Source organism: Oncorhynchus mykiss, chromosome 27 (assembly GCF_013265735.2).
Source record: "Oncorhynchus mykiss isolate Arlee chromosome 27, USDA_OmykA_1.1, whole genome shotgun sequence".
Taxonomy (NCBI): Eukaryota; Metazoa; Chordata; class Actinopteri; order Salmoniformes; family Salmonidae; genus Oncorhynchus; species Oncorhynchus mykiss.
In genome coordinates this window covers 36,345,578-36,370,660 of record NC_048591.1, presented here as the reverse complement: position 1 = coordinate 36,370,660, position 25,083 = coordinate 36,345,578, and the positions used below count along the sequence as shown (strand labels likewise).

Below are 25,083 nucleotides of genomic sequence, written 5' to 3'. Positions count from 1 at the left end.
TTTTTTTTTAAGTTCCCTGAGGTAGTCCTTGAGAACTGGCCTGCCTATCATACCCTCAATTAGAAACAACATCTGTTGACTGAAGGATGAAATGTGTATGCAAGTGTGCACAAGTGTGAGTGAGTGAGTGAGTGAGTGAGTGAGTGAGTGAGTGAGTGAGTACCTCGTTGCCCAGATCGTCTACTATAGAGATGTAGTTGGGTTGTGATATGTTGGGGTATGACAGCAGCACATCATAAGGTACCATCTCTACTGAGTCCAGACCATACGCTAGCCACTCCCCTTTTATCTGTTCAGCCAATTGGAGGTTCTGCTCTGTACCGGCCAGGTGGGGTAACCGGGTGAACTTCCTGCAGAGACAGAGAGAGTGAGACAAAGAGAGAGAGAGAGCAAGAGAGAGAGAAAGCAAGAGAGAGAGAGAAAGAGAGAGAGAGACAGAGAGGAAGGGGTCCCTTGTGGCTCAGTTGGTAGATCATGGCGCTTGCAACACCAGAATTGTGGGTTTGATTCCCACGCGGGACCAGTATGGAAAAGTAGAAATGTTTGCACTCACTACTGTAAGTCGCTCTGGTTAAGAGTGTCTGCTAAATGACTGAAATCTCAGAAGAGGATGAGAGCGGGAGGAGGACTGAGCATTAATAGTCCTAGGGGTGTGTCCTAGGTGTGTCCTAGGTGTGTCTTAGGGGTGTGTCCTAGGGGTGTGTCCTAGGTGTGTCCTAGGTGTTTCCTAGGTGTGTCCTAGCTGTGTCCTAGGTGTGTCCTAGCTGTGTCCTAGGTATGTGGTGGAGGAACAGGGTTCTAGAATTGTGTACCTCAGATGATCTCTGATGTTCTCTGGTCGCATCTCATCCAGAAACTCTCTCAGGTGACGTCTGGACCCTGCATCATGGCTTGTTTCTGTGCTGGTGGGCCTTGCAAACCAGCCTGGTATGCACACACACAGGCATATTATGTTATATAAACTAACACACCACCCTGACTGACAGATGGACAGATTCAGTATCACTCTCCCTGTAAATCAAAGTTTATTATTCATAGGCACAGGATAGGCACAGGATACATGATACATGATGAATGAATGAAATGAAATGAAACTGTGCAATGAAATGCTTGCGCACGTCCTCAACATTGCAATAAACCATAAACAAGCAGTAATAATAACACAATAACACTGTCAATAATAACACAATAACACTGTCAATTATAACACAATAACACTGTCAATTATAACACAATAACACTGTCAATTATAACACTGTCAATAATAACACAATAACACTGTCAATTATAACACTGTCAATAATAACACAATAACACTGTCAATAATAACACTGTCAATAATAACACAGTAACACTGTCAATAATAACACAATAACACTGTCAATAATAACACAGTAACACTGTCAATAATAACACAGTAACACTGTCAATAATAACACAATAACACTGTCAATAATAACACAATAACACTGTTAATAATAACAAAGTATACATAAAGTAGACAAAGTATTTTAAAGAGAAAGTAATAAAACAAGATGGACATTTTGTAAAATGTACAGAATGTATTGTGAATACGACTCAGTGTTATAGACGAGTAGTAAAGAGAATAGTGAGGGGAGCAACAGTAGTATTTATAATAAACACACACAGCAGTGGTGTGTGAGAGTGTATGTGTGTGCTTGTGCTTGTGCTTGTGTTTGTGTGTGTGTGTGTGTGTGTGTGTGTGTGTGTGTGTGTGTGTGTGTGTGTGTGTGTGTGTGTGTGTGTGTGTGTGAAGTGGGAATGCAGAGAGTCTGTGCAAATAGTCAAGTGGACGACAGGTACACTACCGTTCAAAAGTTTGGGGTCACATAGAAATGTCATTTTTTTTAAAACAACGTCAACAGTGAAGAGCGACTCGGATGCTTAGCTAACACAACGTGCCATTGGAACACAGGAGTGATGGTTGCTGGTAATGGGCCACGGTACGCCTATGTAGATATTCCATTAAAAATCTGCCGTTTCCAGCTACAATAGTCGTTCACAACATTAACAATGTCTACACTGTATTTCTGATCAATTTGAGGTTATTTTAATGGACAAAAAAATGTGGTTTTCTTTAAAAAACAAGGACATTTCTAAGTGACCCCAAACTTCTGAGCGGTAGTGTTTGTGCAGGTGGACAGCCTGCACATACACAGTTAAATACAGTTGTATGGCCTGAAGGTAGAAACTGTCTCTGAGCCTGTTGGTCCGGGGCCTGATGCTCCAATAGGTTACTTACTATAGCTGTTTCAAGGTCAATACACCACGCCAGAGAAATACTGTTATTGCGTAACATCTTACTGTAGTAATTTAGCTTTTAGTGTGTGTGTGTCTGTCATGTGTTATGACGCTAGTAACAGAGAAGGTAGAAAGGACAGCATATGTGAACTGTGCTTGTGGAGTAGTAGACTCTGGCATAACTGGGAAAGTCTGACACACACACACAATCACACACATTCATGAAGTGGATAATTGTGCATTCCTGTCTTTTCCAAAATACATGTACTGTTGAAGTCGGAAGTTTACATACACTTAGTTTGGAGTCATTAAAACTAGTTTACATACACTTAGGTTGGAGTCATTAAAACTAGTTTACATACACTTAGGTTGGAGTCATTAAAACTAGTTTACATACACTTAGGTTGGAGTCATTAAAACTAGTTTACATACACTTAGTTTGGAGTCATTAAAACTAGTTTACATACACTTAGGTTGGAGTCATTAAAACTAGTTTACATACACTTAGGTTGGAGTCATTAAAACTAGTTTACATACACTTAGGTTGGAGTCATTAAAACTTCATTTTTCAACCACTCCACACATTTCTTGTTAACAAACTATAGTTTTGGCAAGTCTGTTAGGACATCTACTTTGTGAATGACACAAGTCATTTTTCCAATAATTGTTTACAGACTGATTATTTCTCCTATAATTCACTGTATCACAATTCCAGTGGGTCAGAAGATTACATGCACTCATTTGACTGGGCCTTTAAACAGCTTGGAAAATTCCAGAAAATATCTTTAGTAGCTTCTGATTGGCTAATTAATTTGAGTCAATTGGAGGTGTACCTGTGGATGTATTTCAAGGCCTACCTTCAAACTCAGTGCCTCTTTGCTTGACATCATGTGAAAATCAAAAGAAATCATTCAAGACCTCAGAAGAAAAATTGTAGACCTCCACAAGTCTGGTTAATTCTTGGGAGCAATTTCCAAACGCCTGAAGATACCACGTTCATCTGTACAAACAATATTATGCAAGTATAACCACCATGGACCACATAGCCATCATACAGCTTGGGGAAGGAGAAGCGTTCTGTCTCCTAGAGATGAACGTACTTTAGTGCGAAAAGTGCTAATCAATCCAAGAACAACAGCAAAAGACCCTGTGAAGATGCTGGAGGAAACAGGTACAAAAGTATCTATATCCACAGTAAAACGAGTCCTATATCGACATAACCTAAAAGATCGCTCAGCTAGGAGGAAGCCACTGCTCCAAAACCGCCATAAATAAGCCAGGCTACGGTTTGCAACTGCACATTGGGACAAAGATCATACTTTTTGGAGAAATGTCCTCTCGTCAGATGAAACAAAAATAGAACTGTTTGACCATAATGACCATCGTTATGTTTGGAGGAAAAAGGGGGAGGCTTGCAAGAGGAAGAACACCATGCCGACCGTGAAGCACAGGGGTGGTAGCATCATGTTGTGGGGGTGCTTTGCTGCAGGAGGGGCTGGTGCACTTCACAAAATAGATGGTGCCATGAGGATGGAAAAGTATATGGATATATTGAAGCAAAGCTTGGTCGCAAATGGGTCTTCCAAATGGACAATGACCCCAAGCATACTTCCAAAGTTGTGGCAAAATGGCTTAAGGACAACAAAGTCAAGATATTTGAGTGGCCATCACAAAGCCCTGACCTCAATCTCATACAAAATTTGTGGGAAGAACTGAAAAAGCGTGTGCGAGCAAGGAGGCCTACAAACCTGACTCGGTTACACCAGTTCTGTCAGGAGTAATTGGCCAAAATGCACCCAACGTATTGTGGGAAGCTTGTGGAAGGCTACACGTAACCTTTGACCCAAGTTAAACAATTTAAAGGCAATGCTACCAAATACTAATTGAGTGTGTGTAAACTTCTGACCCACTGGGAATGTGATGAAAGAAATAAAAGCTTAAATAAATCCTTCTCTCTACCATTATTCTGACATGTCACATTCTTAAAATAAAGTGGTGATCCTAACTGACGTAAAACAGGGAATTTTTTAATAGGATTAAATGTCAGGAATTGTGAAAAACTGAGTTTAAATGTATTTGGCTAAGGTGTATGTAAACTTCCCGACTTCAACTGTAGGTCACAGTTCATCTCAGAGCTGACTAAGGAATGTAGTAACATATGGTCACTTGTATGCGTTTATCCAACTCTACTATGTTGATTCCTCAATAGAGGAACGTGTTATTTGACAAGACAATAAGCGTTTTTGTAACCCTGTGTTAAGACTACTTTTTCGTATTCAGACTGTTAGTAGAAACACACTGCGATTTCAGACGTTTGAAAAGATGCTTTGCGAACTATAACATTCCTTTCTCCGGGCTCACCAAAAAATCAAACAATTGCCTCAGACAGATGCATATTATAGTTCTTAAACTTGGCATTATTACAAACTTCACTATGAAATGCAAAAGTAACACAAGGTTACAATACCACTACCACTATCATTCGCCAGTAAAAGGAAACTTTAACTTCCTAAAGTGTTTAATTTATGGATAATCAGCGCCTAAAATGTCATTATAACTCACCTATTATAAACCCGGTCAGGAAAAACGACGTTATAACGATGAGCCAACATATCCACTGCACGAGCCTGCTTTCGGTTTTCATTGTCCCGCTTGGTAACACTCCGAAACACCGAACGCATTCAACAAGATAATGGAGTGCATGTGTGTGAAAAGCAAAGAGAGAGAAAGAGAGAGAGAGAGAGAGAGAGAGAGGAGGGGGGGGGGGGGGGGGGGGACAGTCAAAAGTGTCCAAGAGAGAATATACAGAGCGAGAGTAGAAAGGGGTGGAGGAGAGTGGAGTTTACTGCAGTAGGCCTATATCTACAACTATAAATGACATTTTCAGCTTAATTGTCACATAATTACCTCGTTTGTCTGAGTTTCTCGTAGTTTATATAAATAGTTCTGTGACATTTTCCCACACTCTTGTGCAGCCTGCGGTCGCGCTTGACCCTTGCGCCCAGTCCGGCCTCTGCGCAGCTCCAGGACAGCTGCGTGCAGCCTGTGCCTCTTTCATGCGGTGGGCTCGAGCGTGAAGCTCTGGAATGTGCGCTGGGGAAACGTTCCAAGAGTGACACTCCGTCAGCAGCAGGCACAGACCTGATTCAGACTTCTGCCTGCCTATCCTAACGTAGCAGTCGTAAAATTACACAGGTAAGTAGTAGGTGCAACGGTGCCTGCCTGTAGTATGTGTGCGCACAATTGCCTCTGCAAAAAGGTCTCGACCTTCATGGCACAGGTCTGGGTAGGCTATATATAAGCCTGTAGACTCGTGCACAGTTTCTGGTTCAAGCCCCGCCATAGCTGTACACTCATGCTAGTGATTTATAGTGGTGATTGTGAACAACAGATAAAAATGACACTCTCAATTTATTTTTGGGTGCGATTGGTGGCAATCTATCTTCTAAATTGCAGTGGGGGGTTATAGCCACAGTGAGGCACTAGTAGCCTATTGCCTAAACTAGACCTAACCCATTTTTCAAAAGCAGGCAAGGGCGGAACAGAGGAGAGGGCTCGAGCAAAAACAATTGAGATTCTCCCACTGTCTTATTGCAGACTCCTATAATGAAGAAACTTTCCTATTTTGCTGTCTCTTAAAATGTATATTTGACCAAAAAAATGGTGATAATTACATAAGGTTCAGGATAGCAGCACTGTCATATAATAACTGTTAGATCTTTAATGTTTACAATTCAATAGGCTATATCCTCTTCTAGGCTTTTCTGTCTGTGTTTTATCTAGGCTAGTCATCATTCATTTGGTAGGCTACGTTGTTACCTATAGGTTACGCTCTCGGGGAGGGGGGAGGGGCAAATGTCCAGGCCCGGACGTTGCCCTCCCTGCTCTACAATAACCTACCGTTTTTTTCATGTTGCTTTCACCGCAGACACAACAGCGGAGACTGAAGAACCGTGGAAAACTACCCACACGACCATGGAGTGCCGTGGCGCCCTCACCCGTTAGAAAAAGAGAAAGACGGGTGAGAAAGAGAGAGAGAGGGGAGGAGGAGAAAACGACCAGCCGGTTCGCCGGTGCTAAAACACTCCACGCTGTGCGCAAGGACACCGGGACAGAAATGCCCCCCAAAGACATGCGAGACATTAGAGTGCCAGTTTATCGGGAGTGATCCGCAAAGAGACGGGTTTGTGTCACTCACTGGTAGGAGGAGATTCGGAGTCAAACAAAAGGGATTTGATTTTCCATAAGCTCCCAAACTGGAAAACTTGGCGGCGGTCGGTGAGGCTGAAACATGGCTTTGTCAGTGCGGAGTTGGGTCGCGAACGAGGGAGGAAAACACTTGGTTCTGGTAAGAATAGTACAACCTAATCCCGAGACAAAACTTTTATTACAGTATTACACTGTTATGACATGTTTTTACTATTGCAAAGAAAAGTAACTGAGTGGAGCTGTTGCAATTTACTATCTCGATCCTAACTGGAAATTAGAACTAACTAACACTTGAACAGAGTGCTGTGGTCATTGGATGTTGTCATCATCAATCATTATCAATAATCATATTCATCATAATCATCTTCATCACCACCACTGACATCTTGTTTGTGTGTGTGTGTGTGTGTGTGTTAGGTGCTGTGGCTGGGTGCTAACACCTTGCTGTTTATGAGGACGTTCCTATTGTACTACTGTGGGCAGCAGTACCACTACCTCCATCAGATGCTCGGGGTAAGACGCCAGTCCAGCTCACTGCTATTGTACTGTGATCACAGAACAGAATGTATGGCGGGGATCATCAACTAGATACAGCTTCTTGAGTGGATGGTCGGGGGCCGTAACATCATTACAAATCATTTGTAGACTGCAGATAGACTGCAAGAATCCCAAACAGAGATAATATTTGACTAAAACATAATAATTTCAAACCTTGCTTACATTTGTATATGATCACGTGTCTCTCTATTATGCGTGGGAACACTTGGGAACAGGTTACACAAATTAAAATCACCTGGAGCTGATTTCCTGGATTTAAAAAAATATTTTTGCTTAGAAAACTTGGGGGCCAAATAAATCTACAAGTGGGCCAATTTTGTCCCTCGGGCTATCATTTTGGGAACTCCTGGTGTATGGGATGTGTGTATGTACTGTATGTAACACCCATACACACATACTTCTCCTTTATTTAGGGGGCTCCTATTCAGTGATACAGTGCCTTGCGAAAGTATTCGGCCCCCTTGAACTTTGCGACCTTTTGCCACATTTCAGGCTTCAAACATAAAGATATAAAACTGTATATTTTTGTGAAGAATCAACAACAAGTGGGACACAATCATGAAGTGGAACGACATTTATTGGATATTTCAAACTTTTTTAACAAATCAAAAACTGAAAAATTGGGCGTGCAAAATTATTCAGCCCCTTTACTTTCAGTGCAGCAAACTCTCTCCAGAAGTTCAGTGAGGATCTCTGAATGATCCAATGTTGACCTAAATGATTAATGATGATAAATACAATGTTTGAAGCCTGAAATGTGGCAAAAGGTCGCAAAGTTCAAGGGGGCCGAATACTTTCGCAAGGCACTGTATTTATATTAAGACACTGGATGGAGCCCAGCGACTTGGTGACATTCAGTTGACGCTCTGTGAGCATGGTGTATTTGTTGTCACAAGTCACTGTGGGTCGCCGGTTTAGGCCACTAAAACAGCTACTTGTCCTTCACAATCAAACAAGTGCCATTTAAGTGCTTTGAGACATATTTTCTTGACTGTTTGGTCTATTGGCCGCTCACGCTAATATAAAGGTTTTTATTTAAATATAACTCTGATGTTCTTGTTATACTTTGCATACAGTTACCATTCCACAGCTGAACCTGGTCTAAAAGAGCATTAAGGCAGACTGTCAGGATCCTTAGCCCTAGCTCAGTGACACTGGTACCAGTGGTCATAACCTAGGGCCAGGAGATGTTCCTGACTACATGACCTGACCAGGAACAACTCTAGTGCAAAACACATATGGAAGTTCTATCTAAAAGGCAGTAACTCCCCCACACACCTCTGGCAGGCTATCTGTATGAAGTAGGTGAGCCCTTCATACACTTCTCATACTTCAAGAAGGGCAAGTGTGGGCACGCCACTGGTCTCTGAATGAATTCCTGGGTAGCAGCTTTACACACGTGTGAGAGAGAGACAAAGAGAGAGAGAGAGAGAGAGAGAGAGAGAGAGAGAGCAATAGAGAGCGAGGCAGAGAGAGAGCCAGAGAGACTGAGGCAGAGACAGGCAGAGAAACTGAGGCAGAGGAACTGAGGCAGAGAGACTGAGAGAGAGAGGCAGAGAAAGAGGCAGAGTGAGAGAGACAGAGAGAGAGGCAGATAGAGAGAAAAACAAAGAACAAACAGCAAAAACACATACATGATCAATTAAACAGTTTAGAGTCAGCTATTAAAGACTACCAGTACCCACTGGATTCTCAAATTACACTGAACAAAAATATAAAGATTTTACTGAGTTACAGTTCATATAAGGATATCAGTCAATTGAAATACATTAATTAGGCCTTAGCCTAGGGATTTCACATGACTGGGAATTCAGATATGCGTCTGTTGGTCACAGATACCTTTAAAAAAAAGGCAGAGGCGTGGATCAGAAAACCAGTCAGTATCTGGTGTGACCACCATTTGCCTCATGCAGCGCGACACATCTCTTTCGCATATAGTTGACTAGGCTGTTGATTGTGGCCTGTGGAATGTTGTCCCACTCCTCCAAAATGGCTGTGTGAAGTTGCTGGATTTTGGCGGGAACTGGAACACGCTGTCGTACACGTTGATCCAGGGCATCACAAACATGCTCAACGGGTGACATGGCTGGTGAGTATGCAGGCCATGGAAGAACTGGGACATTTTCAGCTTCCAGGAATTGTGTACAGATCCTTGCAACATGGGGCTGTGCATTATCATGCTGAAACATGAGGTGATGGCGGCGGATGAATGACACAACAATAGTCCTCAGGATCTCGTCACATTCTCTGGAAACAGCTCTGGTGGTCAGCATGCCAATTGCACGCTCCCTCAAAACTTGAGACATCTGTGGCATTGTGTTGTGGGACAAAACTGCACATTTTAGAGTGGCCTTTATTATTGTCCCCAGCACAAGGTGCATCTGTATAATGATCATGCTGTTTCATCAGCTTCTTGATATGCCACACCTGTCAGGTGAATGGATTATCTTGGCAAAATATAAATGCTCACTAACAGGGATGTAAACAAATTTGGGCACAACATTTGAGAGAAATAAGCTTTTTGTGCATATGGAACATTTCTGGGATCTTTTATTTCAGCTCATGAAACATGGGACCAGCACTTTACATGTTGCATTTATATTTTTGTTCAGTATGAACTACAGGACAAAATACAAACCCTTCAACCCAAAAAGGCCTGGGGTGTAGATGGTATCCTAAATGATATGATAAAATATCTTCCCCAATACTTGGAACCAAGGACTGATGACCCCAATCCACAAAAGTGGAGACAAATTTGACCCCAATAACTACCGTTGGATATGCGTCACTAACAACTTTGGGAAAATCCTCTGCATGATCATTAACGTTAACAGCAGAAAACAATGTCCTGAGAAAATGTCAAGTTGGCTTTCTACCACATTACCCTACGACAGACCACATACAGTTGAAGTTGGAAGTTTACATACACCTTAGCCAAATACATTTAAGTTTTTCACAATTCCTGACATTTAATCCTAGTAAAAATTCCCTGTCTTAGGTCAGTTTGGATCACCACTTTATTTTAAGAATGTGAAATGTCAAAATAATAGTAGAAAGAATGATTTATTTCAGCTTTTATTTCTTTCATCATATTCCCAGTGGGTCAGAAGTTTACATACGCTCAATTAGTATTTGGTAGCATTGCCTTTAAATTGTTTAACTTGGGTCAAAGGTTACGTGTAGCCTTCCACAAGCTTCCCACAATACTTTGGGTGAATTTTGGCCCATTCCTCCTGACAGAGCTGGTGTAACTGAGTCAGGTTTGTAGGCCTCCTTGCTCGCCCACACTTTTTCCGTTCTACCCACAAATGTTCTATGGGATTGAGGTCAGGGCTTTGTGATGGCCACACCAATATCTTGACTTTGTTGTCCTTAAGCCATTTTGCCACAACTTTGGAAGTATGCTTGGGTCCATTGTCCATTTGGAAGACCCATATGCAACCAAGCTTTAACTTCCTGACTGATGTTTTGAGATGTTGCTTCAATATATCCACATACTTTTCCATCCTCATGACGCCATCTATTTTGTGAAGTGCACCAGCCCCTCCTGCAGCAAAGCACCCCCACAACATGATGCTGCCACCCCTGTGCTTCACGGTCGGGATGGTGTTCTTCCTCTTGCAAGCCTCCCGCTTTTTCCTCCAAACATAACGATGGTCATTATGGCCAAACAGTTCTATTTTTGTTTCATCAGACCAGAGGACATTTCTCCAAAAAGTATGATCTTTGTCCCCATGTGCATTTGCAAACCGTAATCTGACTTTTTTATGGCGGTTTTGGAGCAGTGGCTTCTTCCTTGCTGAGCGGCCTTTCAGGTTATGTCGATATAGGACTTATTTTACTGTGGATATAGATACTTTTGTACCTGTTTCCTCCAGCATCTTCACAGGGTCCTTGTTGTTCTGAGATTGATTCGCACTTTTCGCACCAAAGTACGTTCATCTCTCGGAGACAGAACGCGTCTCCTTCCTGAGCTGTATGATGGCTGCGTGGTCCCATGGTGTTTATACTTGCGTTCTATTGTTTGTACAGATGAACGTGGTACCTTCAGGCATTTGGAAATTGCTCCCAAGGATGAACCAGACTTGTGGAGGTCTACAATTTTTTTTCTGAGATCTTGGCTGATTTCTTTTGATTTTCCCATGATGTCAAGCAAAGAGGCACTGAGTTTGAAGGTAGTCCTTGAAATACATCCACAGGTACACCTCCAATTGACTAAAATTATGTCAATTAGCCTGTCAGAAGCTTCTAAAGCCATGACATCGTTTTCTGGAATTTTCCAAGCTGTTTAAGGGCACAGTCAACTTAGTGTATGTAAACTTCTGACCCACTGGAATTGTGATACAGTGAATTATAAATGAAATAATCTGTCTGTAAACCTTTTGGAAAAATGACTTGTGTCATGCACAAAGTAGATGTCCTAACCGACTTGCCAAAACTATAGTTTGTTAACGAGAAATTTGTGGAGTGGTTGAAAAACTAGTTTTAATGACTCCAACCTAAGTGTATGTAAACTAGTTTTAATGACTCCAACCTAAGTGTATGTAAACTAGTTTTAATGACTCCAACCTAAGTGTATGTAAACTAGTTTTAATGACTCCAACCTAAGTGTATGTAAACTAGTTGTAATGACTCCAACCTAAGTGTATGTATGTAAACTAGTTTTAATGACTCCAACCTAAGTGTATGTAAACTAGTTTTAATGACTCCAACCTAAGTGTATGTAAACTAGTTTTAATGACTCCAACCTAAGTGTATGTAAACTAGTTTTAATGACTCCAACCTAAGTGTATGTAAACTAGTTTTAATGACTCCAACCTAAGTGTATGTAAACTAGTTTTAATGACTCCAACCTAAGTGTATGTAAACTAGTTTTAATGACTCCAACCTCAGTGTATGTAAACTAGTTTTAATGACTCCAACCTAAGTGTATGTAAACTAGTTTTAATGACTCCAACCTAAGTGTATGTAAACTAGTTTTAATGACTCCAACCTAAGTGTATGTAAACTAGTTTTTATGACTCCAACCTAAGTGTATGTAAACTAGTTTTAATGACTCCAACCTAAGTGTATGTAAACTAGTTTTAATGACTCCAACCTAAGTGTATGTAAACTAGTTTTAATGACTCCAACCTAAGTGTATGTAAACTAGTTTTAATGACTCCAACCTAAGTGTATGTAAACTAGTTGTAATGACTCCAACCTAAGTGTATGTATGTAAACTAGTTTTAATGACTCCAACCTAAGTGTATGTAAACTAGTTTTAATGACTCCAACCTAAGTGTATGTAAACTAGTTTTAATGACTCCAACCTAAGTGTATGTAAACTAGTTTTAATGACTCCAACCTAAGTGTATGTAAACTAGTTTTAATGACTCCAACCTAAGTGTATGTAAACTAGTTTTAATGACTCCAACCTAAGTGTATGTAAACTAGTTTTAATGACTCCAACCTCAGTGTATGTAAACTAGTTTTAATGACTCCAACCTAAGTGTATGTAAACTAGTTTTAATGACTCCAACCTAAGTGTATGTAAACTAGTTTTAATGACTCCAACCTAAGTGTATGTAAACTAGTTTTTATGACTCCAACCTAAGTGTATGTAAACTAGTTTTAATGACTCCAACCTAAGTGTATGTAAACTAGTTTTAATGACTCCAACCTAAGTGTATGTAAACTAGTTTTAATGACTCCAACCTAAGTGTATGTAAACTAGTTTTAATGACTCCAACCTAAGTGTATGTAAACTAGTTTTAATGACTCCAACCTAAGTGTATGTAAACTAGTTTTAATGACTCCAACCTAAGTGTATGTAAACTAGTTTTAATGACTCCAACCTAAGTGTATGTAAACTAGTTTTAATGACTCCAACCTAAGTGTATGTAAACTAGTTTTAATGACTCCAACCTAAGTGTATGTAAACTAGTTTTAATGACTCCAACCTAAGTGTATGTAAACTAGTTTTAATGACTCCAACCTAAGTGTATGTAAACTAGTTTTAATGACTCCAACCTAAGTGTATGTAAACTAGTTTTAATGACTCCAACCTAAGTGTATGTAAACTAGTTTTAATGACTCCAACCTAAGTGTATGTAAACTAGTTTTAATGACTCCAACCTAAGTGTATGTAAACTAGTTTTAATGACTCCAACCTAAGTGTATGTAAACTAGTTTTAATGACTCCAACCTAAGTGTATGTAAACTAGTTGTAATGACTCCAACCTAAGTGTATGTAAACTAGTTGTAATGACTCCAACCTAAGTGTATGTAAACTAGTTTTAATGACTCCAACCTAAGTGTATGTAAACTAGTTTTAATGACTCCAACCTAAGTGTATGTAAACTAGTTTTAATGACTCCAACCTAAGTGTATGTAAACTAGTTTTAATGACTCCAACCTAAGTGTATGTAAACTAGTTTTAATGACTCCAACCTAAGTGTATGTAAACTAGTTTTAATGACTCCAACCTAAGTGTATGTAAACTAGTTTTAATGACTCCAACCTAAGTGTATGTAAACTAGTTTTAATGACTCCAACCTAAGTGTATGTAAACTAGTTTTAATGACTCCAACCTAAGTGTATGTAAACTAGTTTTAATGACTCCAACCTAAGTGTATGTAAACTAGTTTTAATGACTCCAACCTAAGTGTATGTAAACTAGTTTTAATGACTCCAACCTAAGTGTATGTAAACTAGTTTTAATGACTCCAACCTAAGTGTATGTAAACTAGTTTTAATGACTCCAACCTAAGTGTATGTAAACTAGTTTTAATGACTCCAACCTAAGTGTATGTAAACTAGTTTTAATGACTCCAACCTAAGTGTATGTAAACTAGTTTTAATGACTCAAACCTAAGTGTATGTAAACTAGTTTTAATGACTCCAACCTAAGTGTAAGTAAACTAGTTTTAATGACTCCAACCTAAGTGTATGTAAACTAGTTTTAATGACTCCAACCTAAGTGTATGTAAACTAGTTTTAATGACTCCAACCTAAGTGTATGTAAACTAGTTTTAATGACTCCAACCTAAGTGTATGTAAACTAGTTTTAATGACTCAAACCTAAGTGTATGTAAACTAGTTTTAATGACTCCAACCTAAGTGTATGTAAACTAGTTTTAATGACTCCAACCTAAGTGTATGTAAACTAGTTTTAATGACTCAAACCTAAGTGTATGTAAACTAGTTTTAATGACTCCAACCTAAGTGTAAGTAAACTAGTTTTAATGACTCCAACCTAAGTGTATGTAAACTAGTTTTAATGACTCCAACCTAAGTGTATGTAAACTAGTTTTAATGACTCCAACCTAAGTGTATGTAAACTAGTTTTAATGACTCCAACCTAAGTGTATGTAAACTAGTTTTAATGACTCCAACCTAAGTGTATGTAAACTAGTTTTAATGACTCCAACCTAAGTGTATGTAAACTAGTTTTAATGACTCCAACCTAAGTGTATGTAAACTAGTTTTAATGACTCCAACCTAAGTGTATGTAAACTAGTTTTAATGACTCCAACCTAAGTGTATGTAAACTAGTTTTAATGACTCCAACCTAAGTGTATGTAAACTAGTTTTAATGACTCCAACCTAAGTGTATGTAAACTAGTTTTAATGACTCCAACCTAAGTGTATGTAAACTAGTTTTAATGACTCCAACCTAAGTGTATGTAAACTAGTTTTAATGACTCCAACCTAAGTGTATGTAAACTAGTTTTAATGACTCCAACCTAAGTGTATGTAAACTAGTTTTAATGACTCCAACCTAAGTGTATGTAAACTAGTTTTAATGAATCCAACCTCAGTGTATGTAAACTAGTTTTAATGACTCCAACCTAAGTGTATGTAAACTAGTTTTAATGACTCCAACCTAAGTGTATGTAAACTAGTTTTAATGACTCCAACCTAAGTGTATGTAAACTAGTTGTAATGACTCCAACCTAAGTGTATGTAAACTAGTTTTAATGACTCCAACCTAAGTGTATGTAAACTAGTTTTAATGACTCCAACCTAAGTGTATGTAAACTAGTTTTAATGACTCCAACCTCAGTGTATGTAAACTAGTTTTAATGAATCCAACCTCAGTGTATGTAAACTAGTTTTAATGACTCCAACCTAAGTGTATGTAAACTAGTTTTAATGACTCCAACCTAAGTGTATGTAAACTAGTTTTAATGACTCCAACCTAAGTGTATGTAAACTAGTTTTAATGACTCCAACCTAAGTGTATGTAAACTAGTTTTAATGACTCCAACCTAAGTGTATGTAAACTAGTTTTAATGACTCCAACCTAAGTGTATGTAAACTAGTTTTAATGACTCCAACCTAAGTGTATGTAAACTAGTTTTAATGACTCCAACCTAAGTGTATGTAAACTAGTTTTAATGACTCCAACCTAAGTGTATGTAAACTAGTTTTAATGACTCCAACCTAAGTGTATGTAAACTAGTTTTAATGACTCCAACCTAAGTGTATGTAAACTAGTTTTAATGACTCCAACCTAAGTGTATGTAAACTAGTTTTAATGACTCCAACCTCAGTGTATGTAAACTAGTTTTAATGACTCCAACCTAAGTGTATGTAAACTAGTTTTAATGACTCCAACCTAAGTGTATGTAAACTAGTTTTAATGACTCCAACCTAAGTGTATGTAAACTAGTTTTAATGACTCCAACCTAAGTGTATGTAAACTAGTTTTAATGACTCCAACCTAAGTGTATGTAAACTAGTTTTAATGACTCCAACCTAAGTGTATGTAAACTAGTTTTAATGACTCCAACCTAAGTGTATGTAAACTAGTTTTAATGACTCCAACCTAAGTGTATGTAAACTAGTTTTAATGACTCCAACCTAAGTGTATGTAAACTAGTTTTAATGACTCCAACCTCAGTGTATGTAAACTAGTTTTAATGACTCCAACCTAAGTGTATGTAAACTAGTTTTAATGACTCCAACCTAAGTGTATGTAAACTAGTTTTAATGACTCCAACCTAAGTGTATGTAAACTAGTTTTAATGACTCCAACCTAAGTGTATGTAAACTAGTTTTAATGACTCCAACCTAAGTGTATGTAAACTAGTTTTAATGACTCCAACCTAAGTGTATGTAAACTAGTTTTAATGACTCCAACCTAAGTGTATGTAAACTAGTTTTAATGACTCCAACCTAAGTGTATGTAAACTAGTTTTAATGACTCCAACCTAAGTGTATGTAAACTAGTTTTAATGACTCCAACCTAAGTGTATGTAAACTAGTTTTAATGACTCCAACCTAAGTGTATGTAAACTAGTTTTAATGACTCCAACCTAAGTGTATGTAAACTAGTTTTAATGACTCCAACCTAAGTGTATGTAAACTAGTTTTAATGACTCCAACCTAAGTGTATGTAAACTAGTTTTAATGACTCCAACCTAAGTGTATGTAAACTAGTTTTAATGACTCCAACCTAAGTGTATGTAAACTAGTTTTAATGACTACAACCTAAGTGTATGTAAACTAGTTTTAATGACTCCAACCTAAGTGTATGTAAACTAGTTTTAATGACTCCAACCTAAGTGTATGTAAACTAGTTTTAATGACTCCAACCTAAGTGTATGTAAACTAGTTTTAATGACTCCAACCTAAGTGTATGTAAACTAGTTTTAATGACTCCAACCTAAGTGTATGTAAACTAGTTTTAATGACTCCAACCTAAGTGTATGTAAACTAGTTTTAATGACTCCAACCTAAGTGTATGTAAACTAGTTTTAATGACTCCAACCTAAGTGTATGTAAACTAGTTTTAATGACTCCAACCTAAGTGTATGTAAACTAGTTTTAATGACTCCAAACTAAGTGTATGTAAACTAGTTTTAATGACTCCAACCTAAGTGTATGTAAACTAGTTTTAATGACTCCAACCTAAGTGTATGTAAACTAGTTTTAATGACTCCAACCTAAGTGTATGTAAACTAGTTTTAATGACTCCAACCTAAGTGTATGTAAACTAGTTTTAATGACTCCAACCTAAGTGTATATAAACTAGTTTTAATGACTCCAACCTAAGTGTATGTAAACTAGTTTTAATGACTCCAACCTAAGTGTATGTAAACTAGTTTTAATGACTCCAACCTAAGTGTATGTAAACTAGTTTTAATGACTCCAACCTAAGTGTATGTAAACTAGTTTTAATGACTCCAACCTAAGTGTATGTAAACTAGTTTTAATGACTCCAACCTAAGTGTATGTAAACTAGTTTTAATGACTCCAACCTAAGTGTATGTAAACTAGTTTTAATGACTCCAACCTAAGTGTATGTAAACTAGTTTTAATGACTCCAACCTAAGTGTATGTAAACTAGTTTTAATGACTCCAACCTAAGTGTATGTAAACTAGTTTTAATGACTCCAACCTAAGTGTATGTAAACTAGTTTTAATGACTCCAACCTAAGTGTATGTAAACTAGTTTTAATGACTCCAACCTAAGTGTATGTAAACTAGTTTTAATGACTCCAACCTAAGTGTATGTAAACTAGTTTTAATGACTCCAACCTAAGTGTATGTAAACTAGTTTTAATGACTCCAACCTAAGTGTATGTAAACTAGTTTTAATGACTCCAACCTAAGTGTATGTAAACTAGTTTTAATGACTCCAACCTAAGTGTATGTAAACTAGTTTTAATGACTCCAACCTAAGTGTATGTAAACTAGTTTTAATGACTCCAACCTAAGTGTATGTAAACTAGTTTTAATGACTCCAACCTAAGTGTATGTAAACTAGTTTTAATGACTCCAACCTAAGTGTATGTAAACTAGTTTTAATGACTCCAACCTAAGTGTATGTAAACTAGTTTTAATGACTCCAACCTAAGTGTATGTAAACTAGTTTTAATGACTCCAACCTAAGTGTAAGTAAACTAGTTTTAATGACTCCAACCTAAGTGTATGTAAACTAGTTGTAATGACTCCAACCTAAGTGTATGTAAACTAGTTTTAATGACTCCAACCTAAGTGTATGTAAACTAGTTTTAATGACTCCAACCTAAGTGTATGTAAACTAGTTGTAATGACTCCAACCTAAGTGTATGTATGTAAACTAGTTTTAATGACTCCAACCTAAGTGTATGTAAACTAGTTTTAATGACTCCAACCTAAGTGTATGTAAACTAGTTTTAATGACTCCAACCTAAGTGTATGTAAACTAGTTGTAATGACTCCAACCTAAGTGTATGTAAACTAGTTTTAATGACTCCAACCTAAGTGTATGTAAACTAGTTTTAATGACTCCAACCTAAGTGTATGTAAACTAGTTTTAATGACTCCAACCTAAGTGTATGTAAACTAGTTTTAATGACTCCAACCTAAGTGTATGTAAACTAGTTTTAATGACTCCAACCTAAGTGTATGTAAACTAGTTTTAATGACTCCAACCTAAGTGTATGTAAACTAGTTTTAATGACTCCAACCTAAGTGTATGTAAACTAGTTTTAATGACTCCAACCTAAGTGTATGTAAACTAGTTTTAATGACTCCAACCTAAGTGTATGTAAACTAGTTTTAATGACTCCAACCTAAGTGTATGTAAACTAGTTTTAATGACTCCAACCTAAGTGTATGTAAACTAGTTTTAATGACTCCAACCTAAGTGTATGTAAACTAGTTGTAATGACTCCAACCTAAGTGTATGTATGTAAACTAGTTTTAATGACTCCAACCTAAGTGTATGTAAACTAGTTTTAATGACTCCAACCTAAGTATATGTAAACTAGTTTTAATGACTCCAACCTAAGTGTATGTAAACTAGTTGTAATGACTCCAACCTAAGTGTATGTAAACTAGTTTTAATGACTCCAACCTAAGTGTATGTAAACTAGTTTTAATGACTCCAACCTAAGTGTATGTAAACTAGTTTTAATGACTCCAACCTAAGTATATGTAAACTAGTTTTAATGACTCCAACCTAAGTGTATGTAAACTAGTTGTAATGACTCCAACCTAAGTGTATGTAAACTAGTTTTAATGACTCCAACCTAAGTGTATGTAAACTAGTTTTAATGACTCCAACCTAAGTGTATGTAAACTAGTTTTAATGACTCCAACCTAAGTGTATGTATGTAAACTAGTTTTAATGACTCCAAACTAAGTGTATGTAAACTAGTTTTAATGACTCCAACCTAAGTGTATGTAAACTAGTTTTAATGACTCCAACCTAAGTGTATGTATGTAAACTAGTTTTAATGACTCCAACCTAAGTATATGTAAACTAGTTTTAATGACTCCAACCTAAGTGTATGTAAACTAGTTTTAATGACTCCAACCTAAGTGTATGTAAACTAGTTTTAATGACTCCAACCTAAGTGTATGTAAACTAGTTTTAATGACTCCAACCTAAGTGTATGTAAACTAGTTTTAATGACTCCAACCTAAGTGTATGTAAACTAGTTTTAATGACTCCAACCTAAGTGTATGTAAACTAGTTTTAATGACTCCAACCTAAGTGTATGTAAACTAGTTTTAATGACTCCAACCTAAGTGTATGTAAACTAGTTTTAATGACTCCAACCTAAGTGTATGTAAACTAGTTTTAATGACTCCAACCTAAGTGTATGTAAACTAGTTTTAATGACTCCAACCTAAGTGTATGTAAACTAGTTTTAATGACTCCAACCTAAGTGTATGTATGTAAACTAGTTTTAATGACTCCAAACTAAGTGTATGTAAACTAGTTTTAATGACTCCAACCTAAGTGTATGTAAACTAGTTTTAATGACTCCAACCTAAGTGTATGTAAACTAGTTTTAATGACTCCAACCTAAGTGTATGTAAACTAGTTTTAATGACTCCAACCTCAGTGTATGTAAACTAGTTTTAATGACTCCAACCTAAGTGTATGTAAACTAGTTTTAATGACTCCAACCTAAGTGTATGTAAACTAGTTTTAATGACTCCAACCTAAGTGTATGTAAACTAGTTTTAATGACTCCAACCTAAGTGTATGTAAACTAGTTTTAATGACTCCAACCTAAGTGTATGTAAACTAGTTTTAATGACTCCAACCTAAGTGTATGTAAACTAGTTTTAATGACTCCAACCTAAGTGTATGTAAACTAGTTTTAATGACTCCAACCTAAGTGTATGTAAACTAGTTTTAATGACTCCAACCTAAGTGTATGTAAACCTCTGACTTCGACTCTACATACTTTTTTTTAGAATATACCTTTATTATTCCCCAAACCCTACCACCCTTCCCCCAATTGGAGTAAACTAATAAACAATTACACTTAGGCTTCTACCTTCAGTTTATACATATTATACCGATTTTACAGATACAATCTATTTACAATAGTTATATTTTGTTTGTTTTTAGTTCTTCCTTCTTCTGATGTCCATCCAGTTTGATTTCTATTTGTAACTGTGCTATTTCGCAACATTTCTGAACCTATATACATTTTACATTGGTTATCTTGTTGTTATTAGTCCCACCCTTCAGCTCCATTCAACCCCTCCCATCTATGTCCTATGTTAGTTTGTTGGTGATGTGGACATCCGACGAGTGTCAGATCCGGTGTAGTACGATTCGATCTTAGTCCTGTATTGACACTTTGCCTGTTTGATGGTTAGTCGGAGGGCACAGCGGGATTTCTTATAAGCTTCCCACTCCTTGAAAGCAGCAGCTATAGCCTTTAGCTCAGTACGGAAGTTGCCTGTATTCCATGGCTTCTGGTTGGGGTATGTACGTACTGTCACTGTGGGGACGACGTCATCGATGCACTTATTGACAAAGCCAGTGATTGATGTGATGTACTCCTTAATGCCATCGGAAGAATCCCAGAATATATTCCAGTCTGTGCTAGCAGAACAGTCCTGTAGTTTAGCATCTGCTTCATCTGACCACTTTTTTATTGATCGAGTCACTGGTGCTTTCTGCTTTAATTTTACTTGTAAGTAGGAATCAGGAGGATAGAATTATGGTCAGATTTGCCAGATGGAGGGTGAGGGAGAGCTTTGTATGTCTCTGTGTGTGGAGTAAAGCTGGTCCAGAGTTGTTTTTCTCCCCTGGTTGCACATTTAACATGCTGATAGAATTTTGTAAGACGGATTTAATTTTCCCTGTGTTAAAGTCCACGACCACTAGGAGCGCTGCCTGTGGTTTTCCTGTTTGCTTATGGCGGTAGACAACTTATTGAGTGCTATTTTAGTGCCAGCATCAAACTGTGGTGGTATGTAGACAGCTACAATAAATACAGATGAAAACTCTCTCTGTAGATAGTGTGGTCTACAGCTTATCATGAGATACTCCACCTCAGGTGAGCAAAACCTTGAGACTTCCTTAGATATCGTGCACCAGCTGTTATCTGCAAAAATACATAGCCCTCTGCCCCTTGTCCTACCAGACGCCGCTGTTCTGTCCTGCCAATACAACTTATAACCAGCCAGCTGTATGTTGATAATGTCGTCGTTCAGCCACGACTCCGTGAAGCATAAGATATTACAGTTTTGAATGTCCCGTTGGTAGTTTAATCTTCCGTGTCGGTCATCTATTTTATTTTCCAAAGATTGAGCGTTTGCTAGCAGAATGGAAGGAAGTGGGGGTTTATTCGATTGCCTTCAAATTCTCAGAAGTCAGCCCGCCCTTTGGCCCCCTTTTCTCCGCCGTCTCTTCACGCAAATGACGGGGATCTGGGCCTGATCCCAGGAAAGCAGTATGTCGTTCACGTCGGGCTCGTCAGACTTGTTAAAGGAAAAAAAGGATTCTAAAACGTCAGCCATTTTACATAAACATTTGAGACATGTTTTACACAGATCCACAAAGAATTTGAAAACAAATCCAATTTTTATAAACCCATATCTATTAGGTGAAATACCACAGTGTGCCACCACAGCAGCAAGATTAGTGACCTGTTGCCACAAGAGAAGGGCAACCAGTGGAACACAAACACCATATTAAGTAAAACCTCTGTAAATACGTCTCTTTTCTTTAAAACTTTTGTGAGTGTAATGTTTACTGTTTATTTCCCTTTTGTTTATTGTGTATTCCACATGCTTTGGCAATATATTTCCTATGCCAATAAAGCCCTTAAATAGAAATTGAATTGAGAGTGAGAGAGACAGACAGAGCGAGATTTGTGTGTGTGTGTGTGTGCTGCATAGACTTTGCATGTGGGGGACAAATCCCTGCAAAAGAGATCTTATCTCATTCAGCTGTGTGTGTGTGTGTGTGTGTGTGTGTGTGTGTGTGTGTGTGTGTGTGTGTGTACAGAACTGTCAGGATATCAGATCACCCCTTCACTGTGGTTTTGCTGTCAGCTGTTTTCTGTATGACAAACTCTGTAGATGGTGTGTGTGTATGTGTGTGTGTGAGAGTGTGTGTGTGAGTGTGTGTGTGTGTGTGAAGAATGATGAGGTGCCGTAATCCTGGAGGCCATGAGTGTTGACAGAGAGATGTGTGTGTCGGGGGTGGGGGTGGAGGCTATGAGTAGTGTGGTTTGGAGGGGAGATTAGAATGATACAATGTATTATTTCATCTGTTAACTACACCTGGAATCTAACTGTGATTGTGTGTGTGTATTTGTGTGTGTGTGTATTTGTGTGTGTTTCTCCAGCTAGGGCTGTGTATCAGCAGGGCGTCTGCATCAGTACTCAATCTGAACTGCAGTCTGGTGCTGCTGCCTATGTGTCGCTCTCTACTCACCTACCTCAGAGGAACACACACGGTACGGAGAGGAGGGGAATGTGTGTGTGTGTGTGTGTGTCTGTGTGTGTGTGTGTTTGAGTGTGTGTGTGTGTGTGTGTGTGCGCGTGCTCAGTAGTCTGGTAATGGCTGTCTGGAATGGGCAGAGAGTACTGTAGTGAGGGTTTTGATATGTCTGAAGACTGTACACTGACACTGTCTGTCCTCCCCCCCCTCCTCCTCGCCCCCCTCCCCCATACACACACCCCTCCAGGTGACAAGCAGAAAGGCCCGCAGGCTTCTGGACAAGAGTAAGACCTTCCATGTGACGTGTGGAGTAGCCATTTGTGTATTTTCCGGTAAGTGTGTGTGTGTGTGTGTGTGTTGAGCGTGTGTATGTGTTGGGCGTTAGTGTGTTGAGCGTGTGTATGTGTTGGGCGTTAGTGTGTGTTGAGTGTGTGCATGTGTTGGGCATTAGTGTGTGTTGAGCGTGTGTACGTGTTGGGCGTTAGTGTGTGTTGAGCGTGTGTATGTGTTGGGCGTTAGTGTGTGTTGAGGGATGGTGTGGGGAAATTGACCCAGCCCACTGGGCGCAGAGTACAGTACAGTACAATACAGCACAGTAGAGTAGAGTATGGTAGACTAGATTAGAGTTCAGTAGAGTAGGGTATAGTAGATTATAGTTCAGTAGAGTAGAGCAGAGTACAGTACAATACAATATAGCAGAGTAGAGTTGAGGTAGAGTAGATTAGTGGATTAGAGTTCAGCAGAGTAGATTAGGGTAGAGTAGAGTTCAGCAGAGTAGAGTAGGGTAGAGTAGAGTTCAGTAGAGCAGAGTAGGGTAGAGTACATACAGTAGAGTAGAGTGTAGTAGAGTAGGGTAGAGCTGAGTAGAGTTCAGTAGGGTAGAGTAGAGTACTGTACAGTAGAGTAGGGTAGACTACAGTACAGTAAAGTGCAGTAGAGTGCAGTACAGTAGAGTACAATAGAGTAGGTTATAGTAGAGTAGGGTATAGTAGAGTAGGGTATAGTAGAGTAGGGTATAGCAGAGTGGGGTAGAATGCAGTAAAGTAGAGTAGGGTGAAGTACAGTAGAGTAGAGCAGAGTACAGTAGAGTAGGGTAGGATAAAGTACAGTAGAGTAGATTATAGTTCAGTAGAGTAGAGCAGAGTAGAGTAAGGTGGAGTACCATAGGATAGAGTAGGGTAGAGAAGAGTAGAGCAGGGTAGAGTACAGTAGAGTAGAGTAGGGTAGAGAACCATAAAGTAGGGTAGAGCAGGGTAGAGTAGAGTTCAATAGAGTAGGGTAGAGTACAGTAGAGTAGAGTGGAGTACAGTAGAGTAGAGTTCAGTAGAGTACAGTAGGGTAGGGTAGCGCAGGGTAGAGTACAGTAGAGTAGGGGAGAGTACAGTAGAGTAGGGTAGAGTACAGTAGAGTAGGGTAGAGTACAGTAGAGTAGAGTAGAGTGCAGTAGAGTAGGGTAGAGCAGAGTAGAGTAGAGTTCAGTAGAGTAGGGTAGAGTAGGGTAGGGTAGAGTGCAGTAGAGATAAGTAGAGTAGGGTATGTTAGAGTAAAGTGCAGTACAGTAGAGTAGAGTAGAGTAGGGTAGAGTACAGTAGAGTAGGGTAGGGTAGAGTACAGTAGAGTAGGGTAGAGTAGGGTAGGGTAGAGTACAGTAGAGTACAGTAGAGTAGAGTAGGGTAGAGCAGAGTAGAGTAGAGTTCAGTAGAGTAGGGTAGAGTGCAGTTGAGAACAGTAGAGTAGGGTAGAGTACAGTAAAGTAGGGTAGAGCAGTAGAGTAGGGTAGAGTGCAGTACAGTAGAGTACAGTAGAGTAGGGTAGAGTACAGTAGGGTAGGGTAGAGTACAGTAGAGTAGGGTAGAGTAGGGTAGGGTAGAGTACAGTAGAGTACAGTAGAGTAGGGTAGAGCAGAGTAGAGTAGAGTTCAGTAGAGTAGGGTAGAGTGCAGTTGAGAACAGTAGAGTAGGGTAGAGTACAGTAAAGTAGGGTAGAGCAGTAGAGTACAGTAGAGTAGGGTAGAGTACAGTAGAGTAGGGTAGAGTACAGTAGAGTAGGGTTGAGTGCTGTAGAGTAGGGTAGAATGCAGTTGAGTGCAGTTGAGGGCTGTAGAGTACAGTAGAGTATGGTAGAGTAGGGTAGAGTGCAGTAGAGGACAGTAGAGTAAGGTAGAGTGCAGTTGAGCACAGTAGAAAGTAGAGTATAGCAGTACAATAGAGTACAATACAATATACTGTACACTACTATACAGTACTGTACTGTTCCACTGTATTGTATTGTGCTGCATTCTACTGAGCTCTACTCACTGTACTGTACTATCCAAACTTGTGAAACATATTGCACGTCTATGATTGGTTCAGATTTGGTCCAGTCTGCTCCCTCTGTGGACA

General features: G+C 38.8%; 2 protein-coding genes across 4 annotated transcripts in view; one reads left to right on the top strand and one right to left on the bottom strand.

The window, feature by feature from the left end:
- Nucleotides 1-5,006, bottom strand: part of naalad2 (N-acetylated alpha-linked acidic dipeptidase 2) — a 15,357-nt gene extending 10,351 nt beyond the window's left edge. For all 3 annotated transcript variants that reach the window (XM_036965269.1, XM_036965271.1, XM_036965270.1), the window contains exons 1-3: nt 4,825-5,006; nt 813-924; nt 164-350 (exon numbers count right to left, since the gene is read on the bottom strand). In XM_036965269.1, coding sequence (XP_036821164.1) covers nt 164-350; nt 813-924; nt 4,825-4,906 — 381 coding nt within the window. In that variant the 5' untranslated portion in view covers nt 4,907-5,006. The remainder of the gene's footprint in view (nt 1-163; nt 351-812; nt 925-4,824) is intronic.
- A 1,137-nt stretch (nt 5,007-6,143) lies between these two features.
- Nucleotides 6,144-25,083, top strand: part of LOC110508009 (NADPH oxidase 4) — a 69,468-nt gene continuing 50,528 nt past the window's right edge. Inside the window, exons 1-4 of the mRNA XM_036965288.1 lie at nt 6,144-6,610; nt 6,889-6,984; nt 22,608-22,718; nt 22,950-23,034. Coding sequence (XP_036821183.1) covers nt 6,554-6,610; nt 6,889-6,984; nt 22,608-22,718; nt 22,950-23,034 — 349 coding nt within the window. The 5' untranslated portion in view covers nt 6,144-6,553. The remainder of the gene's footprint in view (nt 6,611-6,888; nt 6,985-22,607; nt 22,719-22,949; nt 23,035-25,083) is intronic.